The 23,061-nt window shown below is 41.8% G+C and overlaps 1 protein-coding gene across 1 annotated transcript in view; it reads left to right on the forward strand.

The window, feature by feature from the left end:
• Positions 1–1,461: 1,461 nt before the first annotated feature.
• Positions 1,462–23,061, forward strand: part of LOC120064161 (follistatin-related protein 1-like) — a 44,654-nt gene continuing 23,054 nt past the window's right edge. Inside the window, exons 1-2 of the mRNA XM_039014539.1 lie at positions 1,462–1,567; positions 1,689–1,745. Coding sequence (XP_038870467.1) covers positions 1,565–1,567; positions 1,689–1,745 — 60 coding nt within the window. The 5' untranslated portion in view covers positions 1,462–1,564. The remainder of the gene's footprint in view (positions 1,568–1,688; positions 1,746–23,061) is intronic.

Raw genomic sequence — 23,061 nt, forward strand, 5'->3', positions numbered from 1 at the left:
AATACAGTACTTTATTGTTAAATTGTATGGTAATAAAATTACAGCAATTGCTAACAGTTAGTATGTAATTATATATTACATTATACCAATGAATATTTGGGGTTTTATATCACTTGCACTTGTAGAGGCCTTAACAAAGGCTTCTCAACTGGCAGTGGCTAAAGGGCAAAACAGTTCAAAAGGACATAGCTGAACACTCAACCATTAAAGGTTTGAGACTAGCTGCCACTCTGATCAGTCCCCTAAACACATTCAATTGTTTGGGAACTACTTCCACATTTCAGTTACGGATGCAACAAATATAACCTCTTACAAGGCATGCCTCAAAATATATAAATGAGACAGAAACAACACTACCATGGACCCATTAGTGTTGAAAAGTTTTTTGGCACTCCAAAAAAACAGTATGTTACTGTATTCTGTGGGGTTGGAATGGAATTACAGTGAAGTACTGGCAGCACAGTAGCTAGTAAATTACTGTAGATTTACAGGAAAATGTTTTTAGATTCCAAAAATACAGTATGTTATTGCATTACAGTAAATTACTGGCTGCACAGTAGTCAGTAAGTTACTTTAGTTTTACAGGACAAGGTTTTTAGATTCCAAACTTACGGTATGGTGCTATTTTCTTTGGGGTACAGCATTCTGAGTAACGGGTGCAACAAATATAGCCTCTTACACGGCACGCCTCAAAATGTGTTAATGAGCTACAGATTTGTTCCTCGCCCATTTCCCACAATGCAACATTTCCCACAATGCAATCATATTATGCTGCCATAAATATACAGCAAAACAGGTAATACAATGTCTTATTGTAAAATTACATTGTGAAATTACAGAAATTGCAATTTTACAGCATTGTAGAGGAATTGTAGCGGAATACCATTTAGCCCTGATAATGCATTCCTCTTCACAGTACTGTACGATAATATAGAATTATAAGAGCAAAGGTAAGTGTTTTGCTGTAAATGTACAGCAATTTGTTTCAGTGTGGGTACAGTAAGCCATGAGACCATAACCTGCTTTGGTGCGCTCTGCCAGCTGTTGTTTGTCAAGTGTGCTAAGCTGTATCATACAAACCCTGCTAAAAAATAACATTACTCCAATTTGTATAATGATTATATAGATTTACGTCTATTAATTGAGTAGCATTTAGATAACTGTTCAGTAACAACTAGATATCAGCCGAAATAAGACAGGGGAAATAAAAATCATGTAAAATACATCTTAATCTGCTTGTGATCTGGTTATAAGAAGTCCCGACCATATTTCAACCAATAAATACGTCTTCGTCACGTTGTATGTCCACTGGGTACAACCATTTAGCAAGTAGGACATTTCTGAGTTTCGTAGTTCCGACTAATACATGAACGCTCCATAACGTTCCTGCGCTCCGGAGATTTTCATTGGTCACGCCATATCGGGGGCAAGACTCTAGACCAGGAATTCCTCAGCGCTCCTCAAATTTCCTGAAATCACAGACCTCTCGTTCGCCTCGGTTACCGATACATTCTGCGCCCACCTCCTCCTCGCTACAGACGTCTGAACAGAGCCGCTTTTCAAAATGGTAATTTTGTAATATTGCTCTTTATTTCTTTGACAATTTTACTTGACATTAACCAATAACATGCGTTTTTAAACTTTCGTATATTTTCATATTTTTCTCTTCCTTGCCTCTGTCTTCCCAGATGTTGCAAAGTGTCCCCTTCCTCCTATTGCTGGCCATAGCGCTCTGTCAAACCGAGGTAAGTTGGACTTCAGATTGTTTTGTTAAATGGTAATCAATGCAAAACCAAACAACATATTATGATTGACATAGGTTACTTCTATATTAAACGTGAAAGGCTCTGCTCCCTTTACTGGCTTTATGGTTTTATATGGTGCATTTAGGCAGGGCCAGATTATTGCCGGGGCTTACAGGGGCTGAAGCCCCAGGGCCTAAGCCCGTAAGGGGGCCCTTGAGGCAGAGAAAACATTTTCACAGTTAAATTACGTGTTTAATATTGGGCTCATCAAAAAATATCCAAGCCCCTTTAAAATATCTATGATTTTTTAATCCAGCCCTGCTTTTCGTGGCACAGCTGGAGCGCTTAGAATGTAGACTAGTCTAGTTATATTTGTGACAAACATAGGGCCTAATAATTAAAAGCCTGGATTTATTCTAGATTTTTATTTTTCATGATGGACGGAAAGTTTTCTTTTCAACGGAGAAACGATTAACATGGCATTATCCAAGGGACATTGCGCACTAGACTTCATTATGGAGACAATTAGAAAATTGCATTTTAATTGGAAGATCTTCTTCCAAATCCGTTTGTAGATTATGATGGCCACACAGCATATTATTTTATAATCATGGTTTGTAGGACTATCCTAGAAAAGCACAGATATTTATCTTTGATAATTTAGTTTAGCTATGTTCACAGGATGTGAATGTGTCCTCTATATCTCTGATGGAAATAGGGCAAGGATTGATATTTTTGACAGTGTTTTGGACCACACAGATGGAACAGAAAAACACTCAAACACTCAAACACACACAAACACACACACTATCCTGTGAATTTCCTCTTTCAGTGTTTGTTAAGGATACTCTTTATTATCTTTGGCTCCATGGGTATCAAACAGAGTTAACTCCTTACACTCGTGGGAATTGGCCTATATGGATAGGGCTAAATTTAAATGTATTTTGCAGAAGAAATATGGAAATGCATAACAATGGTAGCAATTACACTAAACAAAAATATAAACGCAACATGCAACAATTTTGAAGATTTTACTGAGTTATAGTTCATATAAGGAAATCAGTCAATTGAAATAAATTCATTAGACCCTAATCTATGGATTTCACATGACTGGGAATACTGATATGCATCTGTTTGTCACAGATACCTTAAAAAACGGTAGGGGGCGTCGATCATCTGGATGTGGAGGTCCTGGGCTGGCGTGGTTACATGTGGTCTGCGATTGTAAGGCCGGTTGGACGTACTGCCAAATTCTCTAAAACAACGTTGGAGGTGGCTTATGGTAGAGAAATTAACATTCAATTCTCTGGCAACAGCTTTGGTGGACAGTCCTGGAGTCTGCATGCCAAATGCACGCTCCTCAAAACATCTGTGGCATTGTGTTGTGTGACAATACTGCACATTTTAGAGTGGCCCAGCACTCAAGGTGCACCTGTGTAATGATCATGCTGTTTAATCAGCTTCTTGATGTGCCTCACCTGTCAGGTGGATGGATTATCTTTTCAAAGGAGAAATGCTTACTAACAGGGATGTAAACAAATGTGTCCATAGAATATGAGAGAAATATGCTTTTTGTGAATATGGAACACTTCTGGGATCTTTTATTTCAGATCATGAAACATGGGACCAACAATTTACATGTCATGTTTATATTTTTATTCAGTGTAAAGGGGAACAGTTTGGAGTAATGTTATGTGCATTTACATTGACTATACATTCAGTAACATGATACGAATATTCACAAGGCAATTCGGAGAAGCAGATGGTAATTTTGGTACGCATAGAATGGAGTCATGAGTGCATTCAGATGCGTGGTCCGTGGCAAATTTTCTTCACAATACAGGACAACCCAGCGTATGACGTCATGTCGTCTTGTAACTGAGTGATCATAAACGTTGACACTGTATATTACATGAGTTTTATGATATGGAAATGTGAAGTGCACTTTTGGACTCACGGGTGTTTGACTTGCTTGTATGACATCAAAGCGGTATTTATTATAATCCTCAATGTCTCATCTTTCAAAATACATATAGTCCTCATAATTTACAGCAATTCCCTCACTCAGAAAAAAGTTGCACAATTATCGGGAGGGAGGGTGCAACTTCTTGTCGCGTGAGGGGCTCAAGTTCAGAATGTCTATCAGTCAAAACTCCAGACCAGTGAAGCGGAGACCCTGAGCTCTGACGGCATTTTTAGCATGTTACTATACAGCCACTGCATTCCAATTTAGGCACTTATCAGTGTCCAAATCTGCAACTTTCAACCCGTATATGGGTATGAGTGTAAAGGGTTAATAGACAGCTGAGCTAACTATACAGGGATCAGGAAGACATTTTGCTGTGCTGGGGTTGTGTTTGGGTGGTCAGTGTGTGTGTGTGTGTGTGTGTGTGTGTGTGTGTGTGTGTGTGTGTGTGTGTGTGTGTGTGTGTGTGTGTGTGTGTGTGTGTGTGTGTGTGTGTGTGTGTGTGTGTGTGTGTGTCACTCACCCGGGTGGGTCTCACACACTGTGGTGCTAAGTAATGCCTGAGTAAACACTGAACCTAAAGCGGTTGGAGATGAGGTCTCTTGAAACCACACACGGTTAGAACTGTCACACACACATACACACAGGTTGTCTATTTTCAATGACATCTCAATAAACTGAAAATATATTTATTTATGTAAAAAAGAAAGAAAAAAATTCTGAGTTGACACCAATTAGAATTGTCACCAACCCTGACACACACTTGTAGGCTTCGGGGTTAGATTGTGGAAAACACTTTGGAATTTCCAAATATGTTCAGGATTTACTGTGGAATTCCAAGGATTTTCAGGAATTAGGCTACTTAGGCTACAGGATTACCCTCATTTCTGGATTAAGATTATAGGTCAAGGTTTGGGAGAGGTTAGTTTTTGGGTTGAGGTTTAGCATGGTTGTAGTTCTGTCTCTAGACTTGCGGGAGATTGCAGGGTGAACTAAGTCAGCCTCTACTCATTGTCATTACATGTCCAGACAGTCATCACTATCAGTACCAACAGTACTACCTCCAGGCCCTCTGCTGACCTCTGAGTGCTGCCCCTGTCATTGCCTGCTGAAAAAAGGCCCTTTGTGTGGGTCTTTATTGGATCTGTGACCTCTCTCATTGGTGACATCTGGCACTGAGAAGACTGAGTACAGGCCAGAGTTTGTGGAATGTGGCTGTGGAATATGTGGGAGAGGCATTATAAAGACATATATAATTTAAGGGTAATTACCCTGCTAATATACAGCCTATTGACAGACCCAGTAGGAACGTTAAAGTGGCCTGCTAGTACACCGTCTTAAGGCGGTCTTGGGGATTGTTTAGTTATACAATGTGTTGGTATACAGTTTAAAGTTTACGACAGGCCAATTTATGCTTGATCCGAAAATGTGATCGGAGGCTCTGTATAGAGGGTGAGACACAATTGAGGCGCCTCCGGAGGCATGCAGAGGCCAAATTGAGCTCCGTACCGCATTGCCTTGCGCCTCCCAAATGTTTTAACAATGCAGAGGGCTCCGTATAGCTCCGCATTGACATGATTGGTTGTTGGTAGGTGGGGGCGGTTTGTATAAACACAAATTCATTTCCTTGACAACTTCCTTCACAACAGCTGTACGCTGCTCCGTGAAGCGCAATTAGTATGAATGCAGATGTCAGATTGACCATGCAGCGCCTTTAAGGCAGACTAAAATGTTGCACTGCATGGCGGTCTTCAGTGATTATTTCAAGTCTCAATCACTATTGTTTAGTTAGTTTAGCTGCGGATACTGTACCTCAGGTGTATGTGTTTTGTGTGTGTGTTGCTGTTTGATGGCTCTTTATATTGCTGACATATGAATGTTAAGTTATTAAAATGTGAAAGCTGGCTCCAGATTTATTATGAAGGAGAGAATGCCTGGGTACTTCCTGAGGCAAGACATTGCTGTGTTTGCAGATAGTAGGGCTGGGCTCACGGCTATTCTGTCTGGCTGTGTGAAGACTGAGGAGAGAGATGCATCTGGTGAATAAGATGTGGACGTTTCCCACTTTTCGCTCACACTTTTCTGTTCTCCAGGCATCCTGTGTTATTGCATTACCCATGGTGGCCGGTGTAATAACACAGTAGATCATTCAGTTATTAGAACCACGGCTGGATCTGGCTTTGAAAATACAGGAAAGAAACCGAACAATGGCCCTCAACGCCACGCACAGTATACAACCTCTCTACTCACACACAGTGGATATACTACCTCCCTATACACACACAGTGGATAGACAACCTCCCTATACACACACAGTGGATAGACAACCTCCCTATACACACACAGTGGATATACTACCTCCCTATACACACACAGTGGATAGACAACCTCCCTATACACACACAGTGGATATACTACCTCCCTATACACACACAGTGGATAGACAACCTCCCTATACACACACAGTGGATATACTACCTCCCTATACACACACAGTGGATAGACAACCTCCCTATACACACACAGTGGATAGACAACCTCCCTATACACACACACAGTGGATATACTACCTCCCTATACACACAGTGGATAGACAACCTCCCTATACACACACGGTGGATAGACAACCTCCCTATACACACACAGTGGATAGACAACCTCTCTACTCACACACAGTGGATATACAACCGCTCTACCCACACACAGTGGATAGACAACCTCTGTACTCACACACAGTCGATATACAGTGCATTCGGAAAAGTATTCAGACCCCTTGACTTTTTCCACATTACAGCCTTTTTCTAAAATGTATGAAATAAAGTTTTCCTCATCAATCCACACACAATAACCCATAATGACAAAGCGAAAACAAGTGTTTAGAAATGTTTGTAAATTTACTTAAAAAAACAAACAGATATAACTTATTTCCATACGTATTCAAACCCTTTGCTATAAGACTCGAAATTGAGCTCAAGTGCATCCTGTTTCCATTGATCATCCTTGAGATGTTTCGATAACTTGATTGGAGTCCACCTGTGGTAAATTCAATTGATTGGAAATGATTTGGAAAGGCACACACCTGTCTATATAAGGTCTCTGTCACGCCCTGACCTTAGTTATCTCTGTTTTCTTTATTAATTTGGTTAGGTCAGGGTGTGACGAGGGTGGGTATGCTTGTTTTGTATTGTCTAGGGTTTTTGTAAGTCTAGGGGTTTAGTAGGTCTAGGTATTTGTATGTCTATGGTGGCCTTATTATGGTTCCCAACCAGAGGCAGCTGTTTATCGTTGTCTCTGATTGGGGACCATATTTAGGTTGCTATTTTCCCTTGGGTATTGGTGGGTTTTTGTCTATGTGTAGTTGCCTGTTCAGCACTCATTTGTATAGCTTCACGGTTAGTTTTGTTATCTTCTTATGGCTGCAGGGGCAGTATTGAGAAGCTTGGATGAAAGGTGCCCAGAGGTGCCCATAGTAAACTGCCTGCTCCTCAGTCGCAGTTGCTAATATATGCATATTATTATTAGTATTAGAAAACACTCTGAAGATTCTAAAACTGTTTGAATGATGTCTGTGAGTATAACAGAACTCATATGGCAGGCAAAAACCTGAGAAGAAATCCAAACAGGAAGTGGGAAATCTGAGGTTGGTCGATTTTCAACCCAGCCCCTATTGAATACACAGTGGGATATGGATCTGTTTGCACTTCCTACGGCTTCCACTAGATGGCAACAGTCTGTAGAACCTTGTCTGATGCCTCTACTGTGAAGTGGGGCCGAAGGAGACAGAAATTAGTCAGGTCTGCCATGAGGTGACCATGCTCTGACCAAGCGCGTTCACATGAGAGGGAGCTCTGTTCCATCCCACATCTGAAGTCAATGGTATTCTCCGGTTGAAACGTTATTCAAGATTTATGTTAAAAACATTCTAAAGATTGATTCAGTACATCGTTTGACATGTTTCTACTGAATGTTACGAAACTTTTTGACATTTCGTCTGCTTTTAGTGAACGCGCTTCCTGACTTTGGATTTGTTTACCAAACACGCTAACAAAAATATCTATTTGGACATAAATGATGGACATTACCAAACAAAACAAACATTTCTTGTGGGAGTCCTGGGAGTGCATTCTGACGAAGATCATCAAAGGTAAATGAAGATTTATAATACTATTTATGAGTTTTGTTGACTGCACAATTTGTGAATTGTGAGTGTAGAGAGAAGTGTAGAGAGATCCTTGATGAAAACCTGCTCCAGAGTGCTCAGAACCTCAGACTGGGGCGAAGCTTCACCTTCCAACAGGACAATGACCCTAAGCACACAGACAAGACAACGCAGGAGTGGCTTCGGGACAAGTTTCTGAATGTCCTTGAGTGGCCCAGCCAGAACCCGGACTTGAACCTGATCGAACATCTCTGATCTCTGTAGAGACCTGAAAACAGTTGTGCAACAATGCTCCCCATCCAACCTGACAGAGCTTGAAAGGATCTGCAGAGAAGATTGGAAGAAACTCCCCAGATACTGGTGTGCCAAGCTTGTAGTGTTATACCCCAAAATACTCGAGGCTGTAATCGCTGCCAAAGGTGCTCCAACTGAGGAAAGGGTCTGAATACTTATGTAAATGTGATATTTCAGTTTTTTTCTTTATATACATTTGCAAACATTTCAAAACAGTTTTTGCTTTGTCATTATGGGGTATTGTGTTTAGATTGAGGGGGAAAAACAATTTCATCCATTTTTAGAATAAGGTTGTAATGTAACAAAGTGGAAAAAGTCAAGGGATCTGAATACTTTCCGAATGCACTGAATATTCACAAAAAACAAATGGTTCTGTATAATGCCAAATAAGGGCTATTTGACTTGTAACCACAGTGAATCCCTTTTTGGTGCTATATATATATAACATGTTTTTGAAGGTTCTATAAAGAACCATTCTCATAAGGTTCTAAATGGAACAGGTATGGTGCTATAAAGAACCATTAAAAAAGGTTCTAAACTCAGCAAAAAAAATGAAACGTCCTCTCACTGTCAACTGAGTTTATTTTCAGCAAACTTAGCATGTGTAAATATTTGTATGAACATAACAAGATTCAACAACTGAGACATAAACTGAACAAGTTCCACAGACATGTGACTAACAGAAATGGAATAATGTGTTCCTGAACAAATGGGGGGTCAAAATCAAAAGTAACAGTCAGTATCTGGTGTGGCCACCAGCTGCATTAAGTACTGCAGTGCATCTCCTCCTCATGGACTTCACCAGATTTGCCATTTCTTGCTGTGAGATGTTACCCCACTCTTCCACCAAGGCACCTGCAAGTTCCCGGACATTTCTGAATGGCCCTAGCCCTCACCCTCCGATTCAACAGGTCCCAGACGTGCTCAATGGGATTGAGATCCGGGCTCTTCGCTGGCCATGGCAGAACACTGACATTCCTGTCTTGCAGGAAATCACGCACAGAACGAGCAGTATGGCATGTCAGGATGAGCCTGCAGGAAGGGTACCACATGAGGGAGGAGGATGTCTTCTCTGTAACGCACAGCATTGAGATTGCCTGCAATGACGACAAGCTCAGTCCGATGATGCTGTGACGCACCTCCCCAGACCATGAGGGCCCTCCAGCTCCAAATCGATCCCGCTCCAGAGTACAGGCCTCGGTGTAACGCTCATTCCTTCGACGATAAACGCGAATCCGACCATCACCCCTGGTGAGACAAAACTGCGACTCGTCAGTGAAGAGCACTTTTTGCCAATCCTGTCTGGTCCATCGACGGTGTGTTTTTGCCGGTGATGTCTGGTGAGGACCTGCCTTACAACAGGCCTACAAGCCCTCATTCCAGCCTCTCTCAGCCTATTGTGGACAGTCTGAGCACTGATGGAGGGATTGTGCTTTCCTGGTGTAACTCGGGCAGTTGTTGTTGCCATCCTGTACCTGTCCCGCAGGTGTGATGTTCGGATGTACCGATCCTGTGCAGGTGTTGTTACACGTGGTCTGCCACTGCGAGGATGATCAGTTGTCCGTCCTGTCTCCTTTTAGCGCCTAAGGCACATTCACGCAGATGATCAGGTACCCTGGGCATCTTTCTTTTGGTGTTTTTCAGAGTCAGTAGAAAGGCCTCTTTAGTGTCCTAAGTGTTCATAACTGTGACCTTAATTGCCTACCGTTTGTAAGCTGTTAGTGTCTTAACGACCGTTCCACAGGTGCATGTTCATTAATTGTTTATGGTTCATTGAACAAGCATGGAAAACAGTGTTTAAACCCTTTACAATGAAGAGCTGTGAAGTTATTTGGATTTTTACGAATTATCTTTGAAAGACAGGGTCCTGAAAAAGGGACACTTCTTTTTTTGCTGAGTTTATATAGCACCAATAAGGGTTCCGCTATGGTTACAACCCTTTTTGGGTTCTTTAGCAAGAAAAGTTCTTTATAGAACCATTCTCAATATCAAAGGTTCTTTATAGATCCTTTTGAAGATCCCACATTTTTTTGGTCTGGTTATCCATATTATGTTGTCAAAATTCCATAGGTATTGTTATGTCAATGTACAAGTTCAATCAGGTGTGCTAAATCTTGAACTGCTGGAGATCCCCAAGGAGAGAATTGAGAACCATTGATATTGTCAACCATTCTCAATTAACACAAGGCCATACATGAGTATTACCCAAGACACCATCACTATATATTGTCATATATAACATGCAATCACATAACATAACAGATTAGTTCAACTGGAATGATACTCGCAATTACGGTTGCACAAAAAGCTTTTTTAGCTTTGTGCTAAACACGGCTCAAATTATTCTAATGAGCAGCCGTCCCTATATTTTAATTATCACTAAAAGAGCAAAGAACCCTTTTGTGAACTGCAAAGAACCATTGAAGGGCTGAAATTCCCAAAGAACCCTTGAGGAATCCTCTTTTCTTAGTGTGTACTCTCAAAGCTGAAGGACATGATGTAGGACATAGGATCAAAATGTTAGAATACTGATTGTTTGCAATGAGTTTTTCACTTGATCTACTGTATAAACAAATACATGTTCTTGTGTTTATTGGTCATAGAATCACATAACTAATGTTAGCGACTAGCAATGCACAAAACTACATTTAGCAGGCTACTTTAGAGTTGTAGTAGAGGAACTGCCTCCCAAGCTGATGTGTAATATCCTAACTAGAGCTGACAGTGACAGAGTCGCTGCCTCCAAGTCACCATGCTGTGTAGCTGTTGATGACTGTTCTCTCATTGGAAGGTGCTGCCTGGGCTATAAATACCATGCCAAGGAGGAGTGAACAGAGCTGGAACATGGGGTACAGTACAGCCTGTCCTCTGTCATTTTTACTCAGGAATGCTCTAATTGTTCTAGTTCTACATTCACACGCACGCACGCACGCACGCACGCACGCACGCACGCACGCACGCACGCACGCACGCACGCACACACACACACACACACACACACACACACACACACACACACACACACACACACACACACAGGCAGGCAGGCACGCAAAGACACACACATGGAGAGAGAGAGCTGCACTTCCTAACCTCCTGCCAAATCAAATCAAATGTATTGGTCACATACACATGTTTAGCAGATGTTATTGCGGGTGTAGCGAAATGCTTGTGCTTCAAGCTCCGACAGTGCAGTAATATCTAACAAGTAATATCTAACAGTTTCACAACATATACCCAAAATACACGTAAATCTAAGTAAGGAATGGATTAAGAATATATACATATGGCAGAGCGGCATTGGACTAAGATACAGTGGCATAGTATAGAATACAGTATATTCAGTTGAAGTCGGAAGTTTACATACACCTTAGCCAAATTTATTTAAACTCAGTTTTTCACAATTCCTGACATTTAATCCTGGTAAAAATTCCCTGTCTTAGGTCAGTTAGGATCACCACTTTATTTTAAGCATGTGAAATGTCAGAATAATAGTAGAGAATTATTTATTTCAGCTTTTGTTTCTTTCATCACATTCCCAGTGGTTCAGAAGTTTACATACACTCAATTAGTATTTGGTATCATTTGGAAGTATGCTTGAGGTCATTGTCCATTTGGAAGACCCATTTGCGACCAAGCTTTAACTTCCTGACTGATGTCTTGAGATGTTTCTTCAATATATCCACATAATTTCCCCTCATTATGCCATCTATTTTGTGAAGTGCACCAGTCCCTCCTGCAGCAAAGCACCCCCCACAACATGATGCTGCCACCCCCGTGCTTCACGGTTGGGATGGTGTTCTTCAGCTTGCAAGCGTCCCCCTTTTTCCTCCAAACAAAACGATGGTCAATATGGCCAAACAGTTATATTTTTGTATTTTGTCATCAGACCAGAGGACATTTCTCCAAAAAGTACGATCTTTGTCCCCATGTGCAGTTGCAAACCGTAGTCTGGCTTTTTTATGGTGGTTTTGGAGCAGTGACTTCTTTCTTGCTTAGCGGCCTTTCAGGTTATGTCGATATAGGACTCGTTTTACTGTGGATATAGATACTTTTGTACCTGTTTCCTCCAGCATCTTCACGCGGTCCTTTGCTGTTGTTCTGGGATTGATTTGCACCAAAGTACATTCATCTCTAGGAGACAGAACGCATCTTCTTCCTGAGCGGTATGACGGCTGCGTGGTCTCATAGTGTTTATACTTGCATACTATTGTTTGTACAGATGAATGTGGTACCTTCAGGCATTTGGAAATTGATCCCAAGGATGAACCAGACTTGTGGAGGTCTACAATTTTTGTTGATAGAAATTCAGGAGCCTTTTCCTCCAATTTGCTTTGTTTAAATCCCCAGGTACAATAAATGCAGCCTCAGGATATGTGGTTTCCAATTTGCAAAAAGTCCAGTGAAGATCTTTGAGGGCCGTTGTGGTATTGGCTTGAGGGGAGATATAGACCACTGTGGCTATTTTTGACAAATTTAGGCTGTTACGGTATGTTATCCAGAGCGTTGGTACCTGCAACTGTGCTGTCAGATTGTCCGTTCGTAAATTCAGAGTGTTTCGCGTTCAGAGCGCACGCTGGACGCTCTGGCCAATAAGTAGGGTTGTTCCGAAAGCTCTGACCTCACAACCACAGTCAAGGACCCAAGCTAACTGGCTAACATTGGCTAGCTACTTCCAGACACATAATGAGAGAACACCCCACTCTGACCATTTTACTCACCCTAGCAGAGCTGGTTAAGCAGTTTATGTTATCCAGAGCATTGGTGACTGTAACAGTGCTGCTGGCAACAATTGAATTATGCTTTGTTGCCGACGTTTACTGACACCGGACATATTCAACGGGTGTTGAGAGTTCAAAAATGCATGGAGTCTTTTGTTAAGACATGTAGCTAGCTAGCTAAACAATGGACCATAATCTCAACTCATGACGTTACTACCCTGCATGAATCTGCAGGTAGGTTCTATGGCTATAACTAGTCAAGCAAATGTGTCTGAGATACGAAGAATAAGATCATACACAGCGTTACCTAGCGACCCAGCCAGCTAACGTTAGCTAGCTAACAGTACACTTGAAATGAAACCACGTTCTGTCAAAATTAGAAATGTGTAATATCTGAAACTAAACAAACTAGGCCCGTAGTTTAACAATTGTATTTGTATTTACAGATGGAATACAAGTTTGATATTAAGGCACATGAACTTCACATGTTCGAGAAGGCATTTCTGCCAAGAAACACATTTTGATAAAAATACATGTTTTACGTTCAAACAGTCGTGACTTGCGACATACGCCTAGTTTCCTGAATCGGGTCACATTAGCACATCGTTACAACACTGTATATAGACATAATATGACATTTGAAATGTCTCTATTCCTTTGAAACTTTTGTGAGTGTAATGTTTACTGTTCATTTTTTATTGTTTATTTCCCTTTTGTTTGTTATCTATTTCACTTGCTTTGGCAATGTAAACGTATGTTTCCCATGCCAATAAAGCCCTTTGAATTGAGACAGACAGAGTGTGTGCCAGTGTTTTATGGCCATGTTGTGTGATCTCCTCACTCTTGTCTAGTCATGAAAGGAATCCTCATTAACCAGCTGTACTGCTCTCTTATCCTCATCAGAGACACAGAGACACGGAAACACACGCACACGCGGACACACAGTACAAAGACGTCATGCCTCACTGCCTTCTATGGTTGCTTTATAACACCATCCTCTCTCTCTCTAGCCTCTCTTTTCTGTAGCTAGCTCCATCTCTCTTCATCTCGTGTGTGTGTGTGTGTGTGTGTGTGTGTGTGTGTGTGTGTGTGTCATGGGATAGGACCAGGCACAAAGATAGCACTTGGCAGCATGCCCAAACATCGGGCCCAAATTGGCGGGCAATTAATACCAAGCAGAGCCTTGGGAGACACACAAAATACACACACACACACAGCCTAATTTCAGTGCAGCTTCAATATGAAATGGTTTATGACACAATACTTCAATGTAGAAAATGGACACGGACCTATCCGACTCGGCGGAACACTTGAATTGACACAGTGTATTGAACTTTGATGATAACAGTGGTCTCCAACATGCATCTGAACATTCCAGTCCCCAAAATGTCTGTCCATTCTACATATCCCATCCTATACTGTAGAGGTCTGCAAACAGGCCCACTTCCTTTGCCAAACACACTTCCAGCCATTAGCCCTGACTATGGCCCCATGGAGGGAGTAGTGTCTGGGGCAGGGAAACTACCAATTCCTCTGGTCTGGGCCTGGGTCTGAGCCCTCCCACCCAGACAGACTGGAGGGCTGCCAAGAACAGGCAGGGAGAGAAGTGGGGTGGAGAGAGAGGGAGAGAGAGAGAGGGATTGAGAAGGGAGGATAAGGGAGAGAGGGGCAGGTTGGTGAGCTGGGAAGGAGAGAAAGGATCATTTACAACAGAAAGAAGAGATTTTCACATAAAGAGGGATACAGGAAAGAAGGAAAGGTGAGGGTATGGATAATGAAAGTGGAACACAAAATCAGCACGAGAGAGATGGACAGAGAAAGAAAGAGAAGCCTCCTCCTTGGATTTAGCAATGGAAATGGAGGCAACAGGACAGAGGTGTTATGGCCTGAGCCTATAAGCTCAGGCCATGACAACTTCCTGACTAACACTCTTCTCACTATTTCCTTTGCTATTTCTTTTTCTCTATCCCTTTCTACAGCTCTCTCCCCCTGCTTTTATTTCTCTCGCATTCTCTCTCCCTCCCTCTTTCTCCCTCCCTCTTTCTCTCGCTCTCTCACCCTACCTCTCTCTCTCTCTCCCTACCCCTTTCTCACCCTTTCTCTCTTTCACCCTTGCTCTCTTTCTCTCTCTCAACCAATTATTTTCTCTCTTTCCCCCTTCTCACCCTCTCTCTCCATTTGTCTTTGTTTTCCATTCCTTTTTGACATGATCTTGAATCTCATGGACTTACGGGATATGGAATGTGCAGCTTTATAATGACATCACAAAGGATTCCATTCCAGATACGTATATAAGAAAACGACATCTCCAAGAAACAAATACAGATCAATACAAGATGGTATTTTCTCTCCCTCCATTTGGCTAGAGAACCAGACACAAACACCGGTCTGTGGCCTTGTCCGAAGTCTGTCTTGCCTACTACTTCCTAAAATGACATACTATGTACTAATCGTACTGCATACTATTTAGAACATATTGTTTAGTAAAAATGAATGCAGTAAGCAAAACAATTCAACATACTGTCTCATACATACTGAGATGTGTAGTCTAATGTGCAATTGCGTTGATTCCCGGCATTCTGTTTTAAAAAAGAAAAATTACAGCTTGTCACCTCTGATAATCAGCTGTTGTCAAACATGTGGGTCTGGAAAGACAATTCTTTTCCTCAATAATGTCCAGTGAATTCTACTAGCTGAAAAGCCTAAATGAGTATGACATCCTGGTATTTAAAGCATATTGTAATGAAGACGCTAAGAGTCGAGAAGCAGGTGGCACATTTAATAAACCAACAAACATGGACCAAAACAACATAGTAGTGGCGTCTTAACCTAGACACAGACACAATACTGAATGGGGAAAGAACATAAGGGTGTGCCAGAAATAGGGAAGGTAATAAGTGAGGTAATGGAGTCCAGGTGTGCCTCATGATGACGTGCAGGTGCGCGTAATGATGGATGCCAATACTGATGGTTAGTATACCGGCGACATCTACTGCCAGCGGGGAGGAGCGGGAGTAGACGTGACACATACTGAAAAAAATGTATTTCATTTAAAATGTTTTATTTCATATACCCAAAATGCCTACTATTTAGAACGCAAGTACAAATATTCGGACACGGCCAATGTGTATGGAACAAAGACTACCAGAGAGCCTGTGTGTATGGATGTCGTTTTTCTCTGTAACTGTTCCTTATATCATCCTGTTTCCTCATCACAGCTACATACTGGTCACTCCTCTCTCACTCCAATATAAATGCATGGAATAGGAACCAGGCATTTCATCTCAGAGGAGGATGAGAAATCCCTGTCATGCTGTAGTGTGGTGTCTAATCCACTGCAGGTCATTTCAGTTCACTACTGGTTGCTCAGCAGGGGTTCCCTCCATAACTCCCATAACTCCTTTAAATTGAACTCAGTGGAGTAAAGGGATGATGGAAGCCTGATTAGTTGGAACTTAGGCTGAAAAGTGTGAAGATCCATATGCAGTCTTTGTAGGATACAGGTCTGTTTCAGGATAATTAAAAGTAGACATTTAGAAATTAAGGAGCTGGCATTGAAAAAAAAATATTCCTCCAAATTATTATAAAACGTTCTAATTAAAACTGCTGTAAAGTATTTTTTCCTCTGGGCTATCCTCCAATGTGTCCCTTAGCCGAGGAGAGAGGTGCTCTGCTCTCTTCTCTCTCTCTTTCTCTCTGGCCTGGTTTGGACTGGCCTTTGGACTGGGTCTGAGTTGTGTGCATAGGCTAGGACAACCCTGGGGAGGCTGGGAGTTGTGTAGAGAAGCAGGAAGGGGAGGGATATAGGAAACGGGGACAGAGGAGGGAGTTTGGGGGAACGTCCCTCTTACCCAGATACCCTCTTACCCAGATATTTATGAGATTTTGGCTCCGGAGAAACCCCAGTAGACCTTGACAGAGGCACAGTTGAGCACCCAACCAATCTCTACTTGTTATCTCTTCCCCTCTTGGTCTGACTCTTTTCCTCCCTCCCTTCCTCTTTCTCCCTCTCTCTTCAGATTATTTTGTCACGCTCCCTTTTATTCATATTCTTACCCTCTCTTGTTCCCTACAGTATGTACAGTACCTTTCCTTCATGCTCTTTTTTCCCTCGCTCTCCTTTTTCCACCCCTCCCCTGTTGGAGTTTAATAAGAAACATGTGTCTGAGAGCTATGAATGTTTCATTGGGAGGGGTGTATAGGCATGATGTCATCCATGGTGAGTTGCAGAGAGTCTGTGAGCCATTACGTTTAAACTCCCCTTACACATTTCTGTAAAGGGGTGTATGTGTATGGGCATTGGTTTGTTAATTCAAATTATAAACTGGGTGGTTCAAGCACTGAATGCTGATTTGGCTGACAGCCGTGGTATATCAGACCGTATACCACGGGTATGACAAAACATTTATTTTTACTGCTCTAATTACGATGGTAACCAGTTTATAATAGCAATAAGGCACCTTGGGGGTTTGTGGTATATGGCCAATAAACAGTACCACGACTAACGGCTGTATCCAGGCACTCCGCGTTGCATTGTTCGTAAGAACAGCCTTTAGCCCTGGTATATTGGCCATATATACCACACTCCGTCATGCCTTATTGCTTAAGTATAGCATTGATTATTAACACTAATCTCACTGACCTTTTACTGTGGTTGCTGTTAGCAATACTGTTGTTTAAAAGGTAGTTACAGATTCTGTTGCAGGTGAAAAGAGAGGGAGCAGAGAAGGAGTCGGGGGATGGGTTTTATCCTTGCTTTAAACTGGCTATCAATGTTCTGTATGCTAATGAGTGCAGTGGTGCATCCTGGGATGGGACTAATGGAGGTTGTAAAGTGACCCCACAACAGGAAGCATCAATCCAACTGCTGACTCAGTGGATCATTACACACAAATACGCACACGTGGATGCACATGCATATATACACGCAACGAGAAAGTAAACCAGTCGCAGAAGTAATCCCATTTTATGAAATTAAACCCCCACTTTGAAGTGTGGGTGTACACTGGTTTCTTCTTACTACGTCACCTCCCATTCCATATGCGGTGCTATTATGGTGCTACATTATATCATACTTCCTGCTCTAATGATCTGGGTTTGCATGCACGCAGGCTACCAGGGTTTCCGTTAGCCGGCAATTGCTGATTTTAGAGATTTTTTTTTTAAGCCGATAAATAAAACTGTTGCCGGCCAAAAAATGACCGGGTGAAAAATAAATCCCATTGCAAAATAATGCTTTTTATTCATTGTTGTAAATACCAGTCGATGTAAATACATTTGACCATCATGCTTATCGATCTATAGGTCAATTTGCATAATTTTGTGGAATAAAATTGGCCTGTGTGTATTTTCATCATGTATCATTTATCCAACACAACTATCACACAGGTGCAGCATACAGAGCCTATTTTGAGCTGGATTTCTCCTGCAGATCCTCAGCTTGTTGCTGCTGGAATAGAACATGTGCTTTTAGTGCTTCACCCACCACTTTACAATGTGAGCTTGAGGCAAAATGCATTTTGAAAACACACTTAATTGTTTGAAACCTGAATGGTTGTTTTTTTCATATTATTTTTAAATAGCTTACCGTGAGGAACTATAATTATAATATATTATAATTCGCAATGGATGTTAAAAAAACACTTTGCTACATTTCCGAGCAGTTGGCCAGGTACTGCTATGCGTGCTAAGGAGCGCGCTCCCTCAACATTATCAGGACAGAGAAACCAGACACATGCTCAGGAGTGCGCTCCCTCAACATTATCAGGACAGAGAAACCAGACACATGCTCAGGAGTGCACTCCCTCAACATTATCAGGACAGAGAAACCAGACACATGCTCAGGAGTGCGCTCCCTCAACATTATCAGGACAGAGAAACCAGACACATGCTCAGGAGTGCGCTCCCTCAACATTATCAGGACAGAGAAACCAGACACATGCTCAGGAGTGCACTCCCTCAACATTATCAGGACAGAGAAACCAGACACATGCTCAGGAGCGCGCTCCCTCAACATTATCAGGACAGAGAAACCAGACAGTCTCATTGCTCACACTGAGCACTCCAAATATAAGACAATGAAAAAATGATGGTTATTTATTAAATAAACCAAAACTTGTTTCTCACAAGTGTAGTAGGTTGTGAACTCTGCAAAAAAAGAAAGAAAATCCACTCCTGGAGTGAGAACGGTAAATGTTCATATTAATCATTAATTCATACTTGCATTAACATTACTACAGAGATCACCTCTTCACACATCACGTTTCGTCAATGAACATTATTATGAAGACTGATGCCCCACAAAGCGTGGCTCCTTTGAAGAATCTCAAATATAAAATATATTTAGATTTGTTTAACATTTTTTGGGTTACTACATGATTCCATATGTGTTATTTCATAGTTTTGATGTATTCACTAATATTCTACAATGTAGAAAATAGTAAAAATAAAGAAAAACTCTGGAATGAGTAGGTGTTTCCAAACTTTGACTGGTACTGTATGTATATTACTTATATATTTTATATGGGCATACGGTGCCTTCAGAAAGTATTCATACCCCTCGACTTATTCCACATTTTATTACATGACAACCTGAATTCAAAATGTATTCAATATTTTTTTTCTCACACATCTGCACACAATAACCCATAATGACGAAGTGAAAACATGTTTTTAGACATTTCTGCAAATGTATTTAAAATTAAATACAGCAATATCTAATTTACATAAGTATTCACACCCCTGAGTCCGTACATGTTAGAATCCCCTTTGGCAGTGAATACAGCTGTGAGTCTTTCTGGATAAGTCTCTAAGAGCTTTCCACACCTGTATTGTACAATATTTGCATATTATTATTTTAAAATTCTTCAAGATCTGTCAAGTTGATTGTTGATCATTGCTAGACAGCCATTTTCAAGTCTTGCATTGGGTTTCAGTATAAGTCCAAACTGTAACTAGGCCACCCGGTAACATTCAATGTCGTCTTGGTAAGCAACTCCAGTGTATATTTAGCCTTGTGTTTTAAGTTATTGTTTTTGTCCTGCTGAAAGGTGAATTTGTCTCCCAGTGTCTGTTGAAAAGCCGACTGTACCAGGTTTTCCTCTAGGATTTTACCTGTGCTTAGCTCTATTCTGTTTATTTTTATCCTAAAAAACTCCCCATTCCTTGCCGAAGACAAGCATGGGGTGGCAGGTAGCCTAGTGGTTAGAGTGTTGGACTAGTAACCCGAAAAGTTGCAAGATCAAATCCCTGAGTTGACAAGGTAAAAATCTGTCATTCTGCCCCTGAACAAGGCAGTGAACCCACTGTTCCCTGCTGTCATTGAAAACAAGAATTTATTCTTAACAGACTTGCCTAGTTAAATTTAAAAAAAATACCCATAATATGATGCAGCCACCACCATGCTTGAAAATATGAAGAGTGGTACTCTGTGACATGTTGTATTGGATTTGCCCCAAACATAACTCTTTGTGTTCAGGACGTAAAGTTCAGACCTCTTACCCATCCCCACTTTTTCTTCCAGTTTCTGACTCTTTTTCTGCTGCTCAATTCCTATCACTTCTCCCTCTCTGTCCTCTCCTCCCATCACTCTTTTTCTTCCTATGAAGAGTGGCACTCAGTGATGTGTTGTGTTGGATTTGTCCTAAACATAACACTTTGTATTTTGTATTCAAGACATAAAGTACATTTCTTTGCCACATTGTTTTATAGTTTTACTTTGGTGTTTATTGCAAACAGGATGCATGTTTTGGAATATTCTTATTCTGTACAGGCGTCATTTTTTTCACTCTGTCAATTAGGTTAGTATTGTGAAGTAACTACAATGTTGTTGATCCATCCTCAGTTTTCTCCTATCACAGGCATTATATTTTTAAGTCACCATTGGCCTCATGGTGAAATCCCTGAGAGGTATTCTTCCTCTCCAGCAACTGAGTTAGGAAGGATGCCTGTATCTTTGTAGTGATTGGGTGTATTGGTACACCATGCAAGGTGTAATTAATAACTTCAACATGTTCAAAGGAATATTCAATGCCTGATTTATTTTGTATTTTTACCCATCTACCAATAGGTACCCTTCTTTGCGAGGCATTGGAAAACCTCCAGGGTCTTCGTGGTTGAAACTGTGTCCGATCCCGGGCAGTGTCACAATCGGTCATGACCGAGAGTCCCATAGGGCGGCACACAATTGGCCCAGCGCCGTCCGGGTTAGGGTTTGGCTGTGGGGACTTTACTTGGCTCATCGCGCTCTAGCGACTCCTTGTGGCGGGCCTGCGCCTTCAGGCTGATATCAGTCATCAGTTGAACAGTGTTTCCTCCGACACATTGGTGCGGCTGGCTTCCGGGTTAAGCGAGCGGGTGTTAAAAAGAGCGGTTTGGTGTTTCGAGGGATGCTTGACTCGACCTTCGCCTCTCCTGAGCCCGTTGGGGAGTTGCAGCAATGAGACAAGATCGTGATTGGATATCACGAAATTGGGGAGAAAAATATTTAAAAATCCACTGCTCGACTGAGGGACCTTACACATAAATGTACATGTTGGGTACAAAGATGAGGTAGTCATTCAAAAATCAGGATAGGTAGGTGTGAGTTATTATTTGACTTATTAAGCAAATATTTAGTCCTGAATTTATTTAGGCTTGCCATAACAAAGGGGTTGAATACTTACTGACTCCAGACATTTCATCTTTTCATTTTTAATAAAAATGTATTACATGGCTTATAGAGTGACAGAGAATGGTAGAGAAGAGCTGTGATGTATGAATATACTTCCCTCACCTGGAGATAGAGAGAGATATGAAGGAAAGGATTTGTGAGATTGTAGTGCCTCAAAATGTTTAAAGGCTGATCAATACACATTCATAAGCAAATCATTAATCACACTCAGACAGCTCTGGTTTCCGATTGGCTCAGTTGGGGTTTAATATTGGCCAATCATTAATCCCACCCAGACAGCTCTTGGCTGCTATTGGCTCAGTTTGGACAGATTATGTTTTACGTTATCAGTTCAAATTAACAAAGGCCATTACTTAACCCAATATTTTAAGAGCCTCAGTGTGTGTGTGCATGCTTGCATGTGTATGCTAGTTGTGTACATGAATGTATTTCTTTCTGGTATGACTGTAATCCTAGGTGATGCTTGACCTTCTCCCTGTCAATAGTACAGTAAAACATGCGTCTCTCTGAACCTCGCATCCCCAGTCACCATAGAAACTCCCCATTCAGAGCTGGTAGAACAAAAACTGTTCTCTCTTAGCTAAAATGAAAGGTGGTCCTGCAGGTGATATTTGGAGAGGTGTAGCTGGAGCTAGACTAAACTAAGCAACAGCAGCACATCCATTACTCTGCTAGGGTTATCAGAGAGAAAGACTGCAGGTTTCAACAGGCTCCTCTCTCTGGTCTCTGGCCATCTGTAGCTAACTGTTTGAATGGACCACTACTCCACCAACCCTCAGGGAGGCATTTGAAGAAGTATTATAGTATGACCTCAGCTGTGGTTTGTGTGGAAGGGGGGATGTGTGAGTGTGTTTTAACTTTTACACCAAACAGGGTTGTGTGTTAGTGTATATTTGTGTGTGTGTGTGTGTGTGTGTGTGTGTGTGTGTGCGTGCGTGCGTGTGTGTGTGTGTGTGTGTGTGTGTGTGTGTGTGTGTGTGTGTGTGTGTGTGTGTGTGTGTGTGTGTGTGTGTGTGTGTGTGTGTGTGTGTGTGTGTGTATGCCTTTCCACCAAACGAACAGACTGGTTGTCTCTCAGGTAAGGGTCAGTAGTTGGTACACTACAATAGGCTGTTTAGCCCCCTCCTCTCTCTCTCGGGTAAGGGTCAGTAGTTGGTACACTACAACAGGCTGTATTGCCCCCATATGACCTCCATGTTAGCCTGTCATTAGCTTCCTGAAAGCTGATTGGAGAGATGGCAGGTCACAGGAGCCTTCAGGGATTTCTCCCACATTCCATGACTCACTCACACGCACGCGCTAACACAACACACAGGGGAGGGAGGAGAGCGAAGAACAGGGGACCCGAGGAAGGGGTGGGGTAAGAATTACATAGACCATGGGAACGGGCCCAAAGGAAAACACAGCTCAGACTCCAGATGTGGATACACCCTGTTTTAAACACACACACACTCACACACACAGTGAAAATGAGGAGGGAGGGGGTAGTTGGGAGGGCTGTAAAG

The sequence above is a fragment of the Salvelinus namaycush genome, chromosome 19 (genome assembly GCF_016432855.1).
Source record: "Salvelinus namaycush isolate Seneca chromosome 19, SaNama_1.0, whole genome shotgun sequence".
In the NCBI taxonomy this organism is placed as follows: domain Eukaryota; kingdom Metazoa; phylum Chordata; class Actinopteri; order Salmoniformes; family Salmonidae; genus Salvelinus; species Salvelinus namaycush.